Source organism: Lithobates pipiens, unplaced genomic scaffold (assembly GCF_037356315.1).
Source record: "Lithobates pipiens isolate NorthernLeopardFrog02 unplaced genomic scaffold, aLitPip1_a1.2 Scaffold_30, whole genome shotgun sequence".
NCBI classification, from domain to species: domain Eukaryota; kingdom Metazoa; phylum Chordata; class Amphibia; order Anura; family Ranidae; genus Lithobates; species Lithobates pipiens.
Window position 1 is genome coordinate 5,179,281 of NW_027507791.1, and position 14,659 is coordinate 5,193,939.

Below are 14,659 nucleotides of genomic sequence, written 5' to 3' on the forward strand. Positions count from 1 at the left end.
CTACCACCACCATATTTTACTGTTGGTATAATGTTCTTTTTATGAAATGCAGTGTTCCTTCTATGCCAGATATACTTGGACACACACCTTCCAAAGAGTTCCACTTTTGTCTCATCGGTCCACAGAATGTTGTCCCAAAAGTCTTGGGGATCATCAAGATGTGTTGTGGAGAAATTGAGACGAGCTTTGATGTTCTTTTTGCTCAGCAGTGGTTTTCTCCTTGGAACTCTGCCATGCAGGCCTTTTTTGCCCAGTCTTTTCCTGATGGTGGAGGCATGAACGCTGACCTTAACTGAGGCAAGTGAGGCCTGCAGTTCCTTGGACGTTGTTGTGGGGTCTTTTGTGACCTCTTGGATGAGTCGTCGCTGCGCTCTTGGGGTAATTTTGGGCGGCCGGCCACTCCTGGGAAGGTTCACCACTGTTCCATGTCTTCGCCATTTGTGGATAATGGCTCTCACTGTGGTTCGCTGGATTCCCAAAGCTTTGGAAATGGCTTTATAACCCTTTCCAGACTGATAGATCTCAATTACTTTCTTTCTCAATTGTTCCTGAATTTCTTTGGGTCTCGGCATGATGTGTAGCTTTTAAGGATCTTGTGGTGGACCTTACTGTGTCAAGCAGCTCCTATTTAAGTGATGCCTTGATTGTGAACAGGTGTGGCAATAATCAGGCCTGGGTGTGGCTAGAGAAATTAAACTCAGGTGTGGACAACCACAGTTATAGTATGTTTTAACAAGGGGGCAATCACTTTTTCACACAGGGCCATGATGGTTTGGATTTTTTTTCACCTTTAATAATAAACACCTTCATTTACAAATTGCATTTTGTGTTTACTTGTGTTGTCCTTGACTATTGTTTAAATTGGTTTGATGTTCCGAAACACTTAAGTGTGACAAACATGCAAAGGAACAGGAAATGAGGACAAACACTTTTTCACACCACTGTATATGTTTTTTTCCCTGGAGTATATCCCCTTTTTTATGCATGTTGATATTCTGCCGGCTTTGGTAGCTGCAACTTGACATTGCATGCTATCGCCCAATCTGTCATCTACTAGGACGCCTAGATCTTTCTCCAGCCTTGATTCCCCCAGAGGTTCTCCCGCTAGTGAGTATTTTGCTTTTATGTTTTTTTCCCCCAAGTGCATTACGTTACATTTCTCCACATTAAACCTCATTTGCCATCTATTTGCCCACTCCACTATTTTGTTCAGGTCTTTCTGTAAAATTTCTATACCCTGATGTTAAGTTATTGCCCTGCTTAATTTTGTATTGTCCGCAAAAACTGAGATTGAACTACAGTATTTATCCCATCCTCTATATCATTTATGAATAAATCGAATATAATTGGTCTCAGGACAAAACCTTGGGGTAGCCCTTGTCCCCACTGACGGCACCTCTTCCTCCTTGCGCGACCATCTTTCAGACGGTCGCGTCCTTCCGCTACCTAGGGGTGCAGGTGTCCCCCGAGGTGACGAACTACGCCAATCTGAATCTTCTACCTCTATTACTTAAATTCAGGGATAAATGTAAAACTTGGTGCAAACTACCGCTATCGGTAGTGGGAAGGGTTAACCTTATAAAAATGGTGTGGGCTCCGCAATTACTCTACATTTGCCATAACTCGCCAACCTGGATTCCAAAACGATGGTTTGATAAAATTGACTGTCAGTTTCTGGAACTAATATGGTGTAGAAAGACAGCCAGGCTTAGTTTACTTACCCTGCAATACAAAAAGGACGAGGGGGGTTAGCACTACCTCATGCCAGAATGTATTTTTTGGCTTCACAACTGAAACACCTGGGTGGATGGGGGTCAGATGATACCCTGGACCCAATACGTAGGCTACTTGACGACATTGACGACCCAAACACGGCATTGACCAGGTTAGAAGCAGGTTTTCCACACATGGATAGGAGCTCCCCGACTATTATCTTGCTAAATACTTTATGGTCCTATGTTAAACGACTGCTACAAATACGTGGTTTTCTTAGACTCACCCCTATCTGGAGGAATGCTAACTATGGTGAGCTCTTTAAACTTAGGGGATTTGGCGCTTGGAGAATGAGTGGTCTCTGGTACCTCCCACAACTGTATAATGGACAAGTGCTGAAATCCTTCATGGAACTGCAGGCTGAGTTTGGCATACCGCGTAGGGACTTTTTTAAATACTTGCAGCTACGTCATGCGTTACAGGTGCAATCCCGCGGTGTGTCGCTTTGCCTGACGGACCATGCTGTGGTACAGGGGATACTAATGCAAACTGAAAGAAAAGGTATGATATCTAGAGGGTATGACATTCTTCTTAGTGCACTACAAGACTCAGCACATCTTCCGTGTCGGCAGAAGTGGGACCGATGGACGTGGAGACCTGGAACCTTTGCCTGTCCTCCGCCCCCTTGGTGTCGGTCTCGGCCTCCCATAAACTCTCCCATCTATACCTACTACATAGGGTTTATAGAACACCAGTTAAACTATACAGCTGGGGTGTCAGGGATTCACCCCTATGCCCTAAATGTATGAGGGACCATGGTGATCTCCTGCATATGTTCTGGAGGTGCCCAAAACGAAAACGGTATTGGGATGGGATCCTCGAGACTATCTCCTCTGTATTCTCAGTTAACATTCCGAGGAGTCCTTTGATCTGCCTGTTGGGTGCCCTGGACGAAGAATCGCTAACACCATCGGGGCTGGCCCCTCACCAACTTATACAGGACAGATTATTACAGGGCTGAATGTGGGTCCAGGGTCATGTGCACAGAGGAGCTTAGACAATAATAAGAAATTAGTAGTGCTACTCCTGTGTTTCTCTCTCTCCCAACATGTCTGCGGGGAGAGAGTAGGGACTGGTATGGCTGGGTAATTGGGAACCGGAAGTTGTGCTTAAATCTGTACTCATATAGCTGTTGTAAAGTGCGATGTGGTCTCAGAGGGAACATCATTTCTTTATGTCCCTGTTTTATTTCCCCCTTTTCTTTGTTCTGTTTCTTTTTAGTTTAAACTGCACTCCTTTGGTTTCTGCTGTTTACAAGTCGGATTTACTTTATACATTGTATTACTAGTATTTCTATGACCGAAGAATCAACACTATTGTACGACTACATTGTCTGTCTATGTTTGGCTTGTACCATTTTTATTTTGTAATAAAAACTTATTTGATTTAAAAAAAACCTTGGGGTACCCCACTTGCCACTCCAGACCAGTATGAGTACATATTATGTATTACCACCCTTTGGCCGTTCCCCTGTAACCAGTTTTATACCCAAGAACAAACCTTATGGGCCATGCCTGCAGACCTCAGCTTGTAAGTTAATCGTTTATCGGGGACTGTATGGAATGCTTTTGCAAAATCCAGGTAGACTAAATCCACAGGTCTTCCCCTGTATAGATGGCAGCTCACTTCTTCCTCATAGAATGTTAACAGATTAGTCTGGCAAGAATGACCTTTCGTAAACCTATGCTAAATACTACTAACGATATTTTTTTCCCTTTAGTACATTTTTGGATAGAGTCCCTTATTATCCTCTCCAATAATTTGCCCACTATTGATGTTAGGCTGTAGTTTCCAGGGATTTGTCTCTGTCCTTTTTTGAATATTGGTACCATATTGGCTTTTCTCCAATCAGCTGGTACAAATCCTGTCAGTATGCTGCCCACAAAGATTAGGAACAATGTTCTGGCTCCTGCGTGTATCTTTACTTGTCAAATGTCTCCCCTCTGTCTGTTATGAGACCCGAAAAACTGCATATTCTGTGGGTGGGTCTGTTGTCTGGAGCTCGGTGGGTGGAGTCCTGATGTCAGCAGACTCCCCGCCCACCTCTACACTCCCCTTGTCAATATGCATTTTCTCCTGTGTATTTCTTACACTGAACTTCAACTATTATCTCTAAGCCCTTGTACACACGGTCGGACATTCCAATGGACAATGTCTTATAGGACCGCGTTGTCGGATAATCCAACGGTGTGTGGGCTCCATCGGACTGTTTCCGTCGGAGTATCCGAAGGACCAAGTTTTCCAGCTGGGCTATAAAATTTTCCGACAACATGATCCGATCGGACTTTGTCTGATCATGTGTAGAGAATTCCGATCAGACAAAGTGCCACGCATGCTCAGATCAAATTCCTAGACCAAAGCTATTGGCTACTAGCCTGAACGTAGTCCCGTCCTATCGAAATAACGCCATCACGTTAAGTACGATCGGATTTTCTGACAACTTTGTCCGACTGTGTGCATGCAACAGTTTCGGAGAAAATCCGTCGGACAAAATCTGACGGATTTGGTTGTCGGAATGTCCGACCGTGTGTACAAGGGCTAACATCCAGTGAAAAGACCGGAAAGTAACCACATGACTTCAGCATGCCCAATCATGCGGAGGTGTGGAACATCCAATTCTGGCAGAGCAGCAGAAGAAAGGAGTGGGAGGGAATTAAAAAATAATGCATGTCTCTTAGGCTAGTGCACGAGATATGTAAATCACCTGTCACTCACAGCAAGGGGGAGGATTTGACAACGTTTTTCTCTGTTTGTCAAGATTTATCTCACTGAACAATTAAAGAGGATTGCTCAGAGATGGATTAACTCTTTGTGGAAAGACTGGGCTCAAATGATAGGAAATCTTATACTCTACATCAGGGATATGCAATTAGCGGACCTCCAGCTGTTGCAAAACTACAAGTCCCATCATGCCTCTGCCTCTGGGTGTCATGCTTGTGGCTGTCAGAGTCTTGCTATGCCTCATGGGACTTGTGGTTCTGCAACAGCTGGAGGTCTGCTAATTGCATATCCCTGCTCTACATTTATGACATCAAAAAATAATAATAATTCGGGTTTACATCCACTTTAAGTACAGTTGCCTTCTCTGTGTCATCCATAACATAACCATCGTCCCTTCCTTGTCTTTCATGTGGGCAATGTGCTCTGATTTTGCCTTTTTACCGTTAGTATACCTGTAAAATGTATTTTTATATGACAGAGTTGTACTTTAATAGCCACAAAAGATATATGCCAAAGGAAAAGTGAAGGACATTTAACTATTATTCATAAAAGTTGTGAAAACTCAGAACAAGCAGGCAGGAGGTGAAGTCAGAATGATCTCAGAGTTTGTTTTCGTTTTTGACACATTGCTTTAATAGCCAGATAACTAGCATTTTCAAGAGAGGTCAACAGTGTCGGCCTAGTTATTGTTCTCAGCAAAGGCAGGCATACAAGGCACAAATGAAGGCAGCTTTGCAGCCATTAATATTTTTTTCTCCTAAATTCCACTGTACAGCAAAGCTCAAACTGAGAGAGGGACAAACAGCACAAGGAGCCAAGTTAGTTAACATGAGACATGCTGATAGCAGGAGAGTGCAGAGTGACAGCAGTGGTTCTCTTTTCACTGTCCAATCACAGGCTGGGGGAAAAGCAGCCTGACAAAAATCACTTATCCTGCCCTGGCAGATAAGGTTGTGCTGTGTGGGAGAGCTGTGTAAATCTCTGACCTGTATACTCCCAGACATTTATATAAAATAAGCCAAATCTGTGTTTAGTGATGATAAGTGTGTGATTTTAAGCATTTAGCGTGACTCTAGCACCTGCGGTCTTGTTACAGGATGATCCTGAACTCCCTTTCACAGAAGATGATTATCGGAGAAGGAAATGTCACTCAAACTTTAAAGATCATATAAATGCAGAAAAACTCGTCATTAAGATGGGGAAATCAGTAAGTATTTTAATGCAAATGTCAAGAAGATTCACCTTTCATCAGAAAGTGATGCTGAATCCAAAGTTTTACAGAATAGAGGAGAAATCTTCCAATGAGGACACCTGATCCAGTGACAATTGTCTAACAGGGGTTTATCCTCACTTCCTGTTGGGTCTCCATGATAGGAAGCAGAAGGCAATCTCCTTAATGGGTCACAGAAAACAAAACAAAACTCACCGAAGTTCTAACCATTTCTTGCTGTATTAAAACAAAAAAACCTTTGGGTTTAGATTGACTTTGATGTTGTGTGTTTGGTTTCTCAGTATTACTTAAAGAGGCCCAACTCTTCCTTATGACACACATCAGTATTAGCACTGAATGGTGCAGCTGCATCTTTATCACTACAGCTTGATTGTGAAAACTGCCCCTGCTACCACCAAGCCGGGAATAACAGTATTAAAGCCGACCAAAGACGGTTCGCAACTCGGGCGGCTCAGCAGGGATTTTTTTTTTTCTCTTTCAGCTTCACCTGGTGATCCTACCAGTTACACTTTCTGTCCTAGAGTGACAACGCTCACTTACCATCAGGGCTGTCTTTAGCACTGATTGGACCCTGGGCAAAACTTTTCTTGCCCCCCCCCCGCCATGCAGTTTTGTTCTCCACCTGCTCTGAGACATACAATAAATAGCAGCTAGACTCAAAATCAGTTTGCTGAATCAGATCAGGCATCTATTGTGATTGGTTGCCAGAGGTTACAGTGTATCATTACCGCTCACTAACTGGTTGCTGGAGGTTACAGCACACATTACAGCTCACTGGTTAGTTTCTAGAGGTTACAGCACATGATTTCTGCTTGTTGATTGGTTGCTAGAAATCACTGTGGATATGATCTTAAGGGGCATGATATACATATGAATGCCGCCGGCCGCCACTATTTACATATGAATGCAACTGCTATTTACATATGAATGCTGGTAATTTACATGTAAACACAGGGTCTGCAGGTGAGTCATCTGTACACAAAAATAGGGCAGAGCTGGGCAGCATTAGTAGCAGCACTTCACACTGAGATATCGGGACACAGAACAGGACTAAGACCTAAAGGGAAAAGGGAATTTAAACCAGGATAGTTGGCAAGTATGAGGCAGCTGCTTAGGGCCCCACAACAATGAAAGGGCCCAGCGCAGCTGCCACTTTTGCCCTACCTTAAGAACGGCCCTGTTTACCATAGTGTGGAGGAGCAGCGTTGTCACCCTAGGGCAGGACTACCCACCCCCTCTCCTCTTTTCTGTAACATACAGTACCTTGAAAAAGTATTCATACATTTTCCACATTTTGTCATGTTACTACCAAAAAACTTAAATGTATTTTATTGGGATTTTAATGTGATAGACCAACACAAAGTGGCACATAATTGTGAAGTGGACGGAAAATGATAAATGGTTTTCAACCTTTTTTACAAATAAATATGTGAAAAGTGTGGCATGCATTTGTACGGCGCTCCCCTGAGTCAATACTTTGTAGAACCCCCTTTCATTGTAATTACAGTTGCAATCTTTTTGGGGATGTCTCTACCAGCTTTGCACATCTAGAGAGGGACATTTTTGCCCATTCTTCTTTGAAAAATAACTCAAGCTCTGTCAGATTGAATGGATAGCATCTGTGAACAGCAATTTTCAAGTCTTGCCACAGAATCTTAATTGGATTTAGGTCTGGACTTTGAATATACTTTTTCTTTACAAGGCAATGTAGAGTACCATATAGTACACAGAGGTGTACTAAGCAGTGATAAAAATGCTGCAGAACCCACAGGATCTTGCAAGCCCACTGGATTTCTAGCATGATCAGCATAATTGTATTTATTTTTTGCAATAATCGCACAGTGGATTTAGGTCTGGACTTTGAATGGGCCATTCTAACACATGAATATGCTTTGATATAAGCCATTTCATTGTAGCTCTGGCTGTATGTTTAGGGTCGTTGTCCTGCTGGAAGGTTAACCTCCGCCCCAGTCTCAAGTCTTTTGCAGACTAACAGGTTTTCTTCTAAGATTACCCTGTATTTGGCTCCATCCATCTTCCCATCAACTCTGACCAGCTTCCCTGTCCCAGCTGAAGAAAAACATCCTCACAACATGATGCTGCCACCACCATGTTTCACGGTGGGGATGGTGTGTTTAGGGTGATGTGCAGTGTTAGTTTTCCGCCACACATAGCATTTTGCTTATAGGCCAAAAAGGTAAATTTTGGTCTCATCTGACCAGAGCACCTTCTTCCACATGTTTTCCGTGTCCTCCACATGGCTTCTCGCAAACTGCAAATAGGACTTCTTATGGCTTTCTTTCAAAAATGTCTTTCTTCTTGCCACTCTTCCATAAAGGGCAGATTTGTGGAGAGCACAACTAATAGTTGTCCTGTGGACAGATTCTCCCTCCTGAGCTGTGGATCTCTGCAGCTTATCCAGAGTTACCATGGGCCTCTTGGCTGCTTCTCTGATGAATGCTCTCTTTGCCCAGCCTGTCCGTTTAGGTGGACGGCCATGTCTTGGTAGGTTTGCAGTTGTGCCATACTCTTTCCATTTTTGGATGATGGATTGAACAGAGCTCTGTGAGATGTTCAAAGCTTCGGATATTTTTTTATAACCCAACCCTGCTTTAACCACTTGCTTACTGGGCACTTAAACCCCCCTCAGTCCCAGACCAATTTTCAGCTTTCAGCGCTGATGCACTTTGAATGACAATTGTGTGGGCATACAACACTGTACCCAAATGAAATTTTTATCATTTTTTTCCCACAAATAGAGCTTTCTTTTGGTGGTATTTAATTACAGCTGGGAGTTTTATTTTTTGCTAAACAAACAAAAAAAGATGCAAAAAAAAAAAATCATGTTTAATAGTTTGTTATAAAATTTTGCAAACAGGTCATTTTTCTCCTTCATTGATGATGAGGCGGACTGATAGGCTGCACTGGTGGGCACTGATAGGCTGCACTGGTGGGCACTGATAGGCATAGTTAAGGTGGCACTAATAGGCACGGATAAGGTGGCACCGATAGGCACAGATAAGGCAGTACTGATGGGCACAGATAAGGCGGCACTGATGGGCAAAGATGGGCACGGATGGGTGGCACGGATGGGTGGCACAGATGGGTGGCACGGATAGGTACCACTGATAGATGGGACTGATGGGCACTGATAGGTGGCACTGATAGGTAGCTCTGATAGGTGGCACTGCTGGGCACTGATGGGCGGCACAGCTGGGCACTGATGGGCACTGGTAGATGACACTGATGGGCACGGATATGTGGCACTGGGGTGCAGCACCGTTGTTGAGGCAGATTGTGGGCACTGTGGGTGGCACTGCTGGGTGGCACTGCTGGGTGGCACTGTGGGCACTGCTGGGTGGCACTGTGGGCACTGCTGGGTGGCACTGACGGGGGCACTTATGTTTTATTAAGGTGGCACTGGCAGGGGGCAGGTGTGCACTGGCAGGGCTGGCCGTGATCGGGACTGATGTCCCGATCACGGCCGCCGGTGATCGGCTCTTTTTTCAGCGCGAGGAGGAATAATAGCCGATTACCGGCTCCGTTGCATCACATGATCAGCTGTCATTGGCTGACAGCTGATCATGTGATAAGGGGTCGGGATCGACCCCTTGCTCGGATCAGGGATCAGGCGAGTCTCATAGACTCGCCGATCACAGAGCACGCCGCGCGCGCCCCTCAGGGGGTGCACAGGCTGCTCGTGCACGGGACGACGTCAATAGACGTAGTCCCGGCAAAGGAGGTCCGCGCTGTAGCCGTCATTTGGCTATAGCGCAGATCTCTACTGGTTAATGGTATAACAGAAAAAAGAAAACCATTAAGAGAAAGTGTTAGGGTTTCTATTCCCTTTAATCACTTGCCGACCACATAACATAGGCATACAGTGACTCTCCTGCATCAAATCACATACCTAGTACCTTATTCCAGCACTTTTGGATAGGGGGCGCGCCGGCTGTGCTGTGATTAGTCACAGCAAAAGCTGATCAGCGGGTGCTGGCCAATGGATGACCCCCAACACCCACTGATTGGCGAGGAGGAAGACAGGACAAAGCTCTGTCTTCTCAGTGGGGATGTGGCGGTTTTTGTTTCCCTGCAAATCAGGAAATAAAAAACATCACACCCTTAGTAAAAGAAGCTCAGCGTACACACAAAAACACTGGTTAGGCACACATTTAACCCTTTGATTTCCCTAGATGTTAATCCCTTCCCAGCCAGTGTCATTAGTACAGTGACAGTGCATATTTTTAGCACCGATCGCTGTATTAGTGTCACTGGTTCCCACAAAGTGTCAGTTAGTGTCAGGCTTTTCCCACCTAAAGCTCTACAAAGTCTCTGGGCTCCAGGACCCAGAACAGAACTTAGATTCTGGGAAAGCAAAACGTTGAGAAACCTAGATGATGCATACAGTGCCTTGCGAAAGTATTCGGCCCCCTTGAACTTTTCAACCTTTTGCCACATTTCAGGCTTCAAACATAAAGATATAAAATTTTTATTTTTTGTGAAGAATCACCAACAAGTGGGACACAATTGTGAAGTGGAATGAAATCTATTGGATATTTTAAACTTTTTTAGCAAATAAAAAAGTGAAAAGTGGTGCGTGCAAAATTATTTGGCCCCTTTACTTTCAGTGCAGAAAACTCACTCCAGAAGTTCAGCGAGGATCTCTGAATGATCCAATGTTGTCCTAAATGACTGATGGTGACTGATAAATAGAATCCACCTGTGTGTAATCAATTCTCTGTATAAATGCACCTGCTCTGTGATAGTCTCAGGGTTCTGTTGAAAGCGCAGAGAGCATCATGAAGACCAAGGAACACACCAGGCAGGTCCGTAATACTGTTGTGGAGAAGTTTAAAGCCGGATTTGGATACAAAAAGATTTCCCAAGCTTTAAACATCCCAAGGAGCCCTGTGCAAGCGATCATTTTGAAATGGAAGGAGTATCAGACCACTGCAAATCTACCAAGACCTGGCCGTCCTTCTAAACTTTCAGCTCAGACAAGGAGAAGACTGATCAGAGATGCAGCCAAGAGGCCCATGATCACTCTGGATGAACTGCAGAGAACTACAGCTGAGGTGGGAGAGTCTGTCCATAGGACAACAATCAGTCGTACACTGCACAAATCTGGCCTTTATGGAAGAGTGGCAAGAAGAAAGCCATTTCTCAGAGATATCCATAAAAAGTCTCATCTAAAGTTTGCCACAAGCCACCTGGGAGACACACCAAACATGTGGAAGAAGGTGCTCTGGTCAGATGAAACCAAAATCGAACTTTTTGCCCACAATGCAAAACAATTTGTTTGGCGTAAAAGCAACACAGCTCATCACCCTCAACACACCATCCCCACTGTCAAACATGGTGGTGGCAGCATCATGGTTTGGGCCTGCTTTTCTTCAGCAGGGACAGGGAAGATGGTTAAAATTAAGGGGAAGATGGATGCAGCCAAATACAGGACCATTCTGGATCAAAACCTGTTGGAGTCTGCAAAAGACCTGAAACTGGGACGGAGATTTATCTTCCAACAAGACAATCATCCCAAACATACAGCAAAATCTACAAAGGAATGGTTCACAAATAAACGTATCCAGGTGTTAGAATGGCCAAGTCAAAGTCCAGACCTGAATCCAATCGAGAATCTGTGGAAAGAGCTGAAAACTGCTGTTCACAAACGCTCTCCATCCAACCTCACTGAGCTCGAGCTGTTTTGCAAGGAAAAATGGGCAAGAATTTCAGTCTCTCGATGTGCAAAACTGATAGAGACATACCCCAAGTGACTTGCAGCTGTAATCACAGCAAAAGGTGGCTTTACAAAGTATTAACGCAAGGGGGCCGAATAATTTTGCACGCCCCACTTTTCATTTTTTTATTAGTTAAAAAAGTTTCAAAAATCCAATAGATTTCGTTCCACTTCACAATTGTGTCCCACTTGTTGGTGATACTTCACAAAAAATAAAAATGTTATATCTTTATGTTTGAAGCCTGAAATGTGGCAAAAGGTTGAAAAGTTCAAGGGGGCCGAATACCTTCGCAAGGCACTGTATATATTGTCCACAATCCTGCCAGCCACTGCTTCATAGTGCTTATAACCAGACATAGCAATGAGCTTTAGGGTCTACTCACGCTAAAGTGTTCCATCCAGGTGTGTTAATGCATGCACGTTGACCCATATCATGCCACATGTTAATATGAGTTGTGTTAGGGCACTTTATTTATTATGAATTTTCTATCATTGCACCACAACAAATGAAAAACGTGTGTGGCTCTTTCTTTCAAAACGCAGAGCACCACAAAGTGTGGTATATGCATTGTGGCGAGCTCTTGTGGGTTGGGCTCTACCGTACAATGTATTGGGTGCCTTTCAATGAATGGCACGCCAACATACCGCAAATATAGCAGGTGAGTTTTAATGCACTTTGCCACAATACACAAATGTGAATGGGAGTTGAGAGGTGTCCAGGTAAATGTCTGAATAAACCTACCATCATTTTAAGTTATATTTCCATGTGATATCTTTTTACAGAACAAAGGCAAGTTCACAACCTATGTGGTTGCATCTGGCCTTCTTTATGGAGCAGAAGAAGGCATCCTTCATACATTCTTCAAAGTAAGTGCTGCAATATGTACCTTTATACAGGCAATAGACCGCCAGGTTCCTTTGTTACACAGTAGCAGTTCTGAAACAGTTCTCTGTGCCCATAATTTTGAGGGTAGCTGAAAAAAACAAAAACAAACTAGCAGCCTTGAGATTTATACATAAGAGAGTTAAATGAAACCAGCACGTTAACAGTTAAAATGATAATCTCACCTTTTAATAAAATAATAAATGCACATATGTGGATTTTTTTTTTTTTAACAGGAGCCTGCAAAGCATTGCAATCAGCAGATCACTGGTGCAATTTCAGGCTCCTGCACACTCTCCCTCCAGCTTTCAGCCCATACCTCTGTACAGCCTGTAAGCATGCAAGCTGGAGGAAGTGTGAATGGACTACTAGCATGCCAATCAGTATGTTCACAGCGCATTCAAACTACAAATCTGTCTTCTGCGGTGGAAGACAGTACTTGTAGTTATAATTACAACATATAAGGGTTGATTTAACTAAAGACAAATAGACTAAAAGAACTAGCAGTGCCCTAGGGCACAAACCAAAACCTCTCACAGATCTGACAAGGGATAGACCAGGTAGGTAAAAAAAAAAAAGTACAAAATATTTTATTATGAAATATGTAACAAACATTAATATCACAGAAAAAGTTTACAAAATGACAAACAAATTGTATTAAAGCACTCAGTAAGGTACCCAATATGCACGTCATGGATCAAAAACGGTGGTTGCCCAGGGGAACATGTTGATAGGGAAAGCACTGTACATCCCAGGCTCAGACACCTTACATGTTTCAGACCTCAAAGGATCCTTCTTCAGCAGTATATTTAGGTCAGTTGGGTATCACAGTCTATAAAGTAAGAGTGTACACTTAACAATATGTCAAAACCACATTATATTTGCAGTAATTACATTTCAATATATGGTTGCGCCAAAAAAATCGGGAAGTCACGTAAGATGCATACTTACAAAATTACATAGGCAGAGAAATATGCCCAGTTGAATTCTGACTATAGGAAACCTTTCTGTTTTTTCAACCGGGCATATTTCTCTTTCTATGCAATTTTGTAACTGTATACTTTTTCTACCCTGTTTCCCCTAAAATAAGACCTAGCGTGAGTGTCGGTGATGGCTGCAATATAAGCCCTACCCCCCAAATAAGCCCCACCCTCTTTCCCCAAAAATAAGCCCTACCCTGAGAATAAGACATAGAAGGACTTTAACTAGGGCTTATTTGGGGGGTAGGGCTTATATTGCAGCCATCGTTGACAATCACGCTAGATCTTATTTTAGGGGAAACAGGGTATGTCACATTCTTGTTTGTTTCATATTTTATTATAAAATATTCTGTACTTTTTTTACCTACCTGGTCTGTCCCTTGTCAAATCCGTGAGGGGTTTTGGTTTGTGCCCTAGGGCACTGCTAGTTCTATTTTTCTGACTATACGGATTGGACAAGATCCAGTATATCTACACACACACACCAATCCCTCGAAATCTATTTCATATTATATATTTTATATATATAATACCTATATATATATATATATGTATGTGTATATATATATATATATATATATATATATATATATATATATTATATCTCTCAAAATCTATTTTATATTATAATATATATATATATATATATATATATATATATATATATATATATATATATATAAATATATAATGTATATTATTTTATATTATTAGATTTTATATATATATATATATATATATATATAATATATTTCTAAAGGCAAATAGACTGTGACAAAATAGACAAATAGACACATTTGAAAGCGCAGTTGCACTCTGCAAGTGCAGTTGCTCCAGAGCTTAGTAAATGAAGTAAAGGTTCACTTTGCAAAGAACAACCAATAACATGCAAGGAAAATTAAAAAAATAATAATAATTTTTGCTTGCACATGCTTGGAGTCAGCAGAGCTCTCCCTTATTTACTAAGTTCTGGAGCAACTGACTTTCCGAGTGCAACTGCACTTTCAAAAGTGCACAGTTTATTTGCCTTTAGTAAATCCACCCCAGAGAGTAGCGCAATTCTAAATTTATTAATCAATAATTGGACAGTCTAATACCATCAAACAATATCATAAATAAGTGCACAAAAATATAAATATCAAAAAATCAATCAACAGTGCATAAGGGTCCATATTTAATATTGTGACCAGCCGCCTTCTCAATCAGTAACATAAAAAAAAACACAACGTTGATAAATATTCTACCACCATATGATACTTCCGGACAAGTGACAGTGCCACCCCAACACCTGTGCACTCTAGCCTCTCACCTTACTGTTATGACCCCTGCATTAC

The 14,659-nt window shown here is 42.5% G+C and overlaps 1 protein-coding gene across 2 annotated transcripts in view; it reads left to right on the forward strand.

Annotated features, from left to right (window-relative positions):
- Positions 1-14,659, forward strand: part of AK7 (adenylate kinase 7) — a 91,555-nt gene that overhangs the window by 17,025 nt on the left and 59,871 nt on the right. For both annotated transcript variants that reach the window (XM_077463549.1, XM_077463548.1), the window contains exons 5-6: positions 5,591-5,701; positions 12,246-12,329. In XM_077463549.1, the coding sequence (XP_077319675.1) occupies positions 5,591-5,701; positions 12,246-12,329 (195 nt within the window). The remainder of the gene's footprint in view (positions 1-5,590; positions 5,702-12,245; positions 12,330-14,659) is intronic.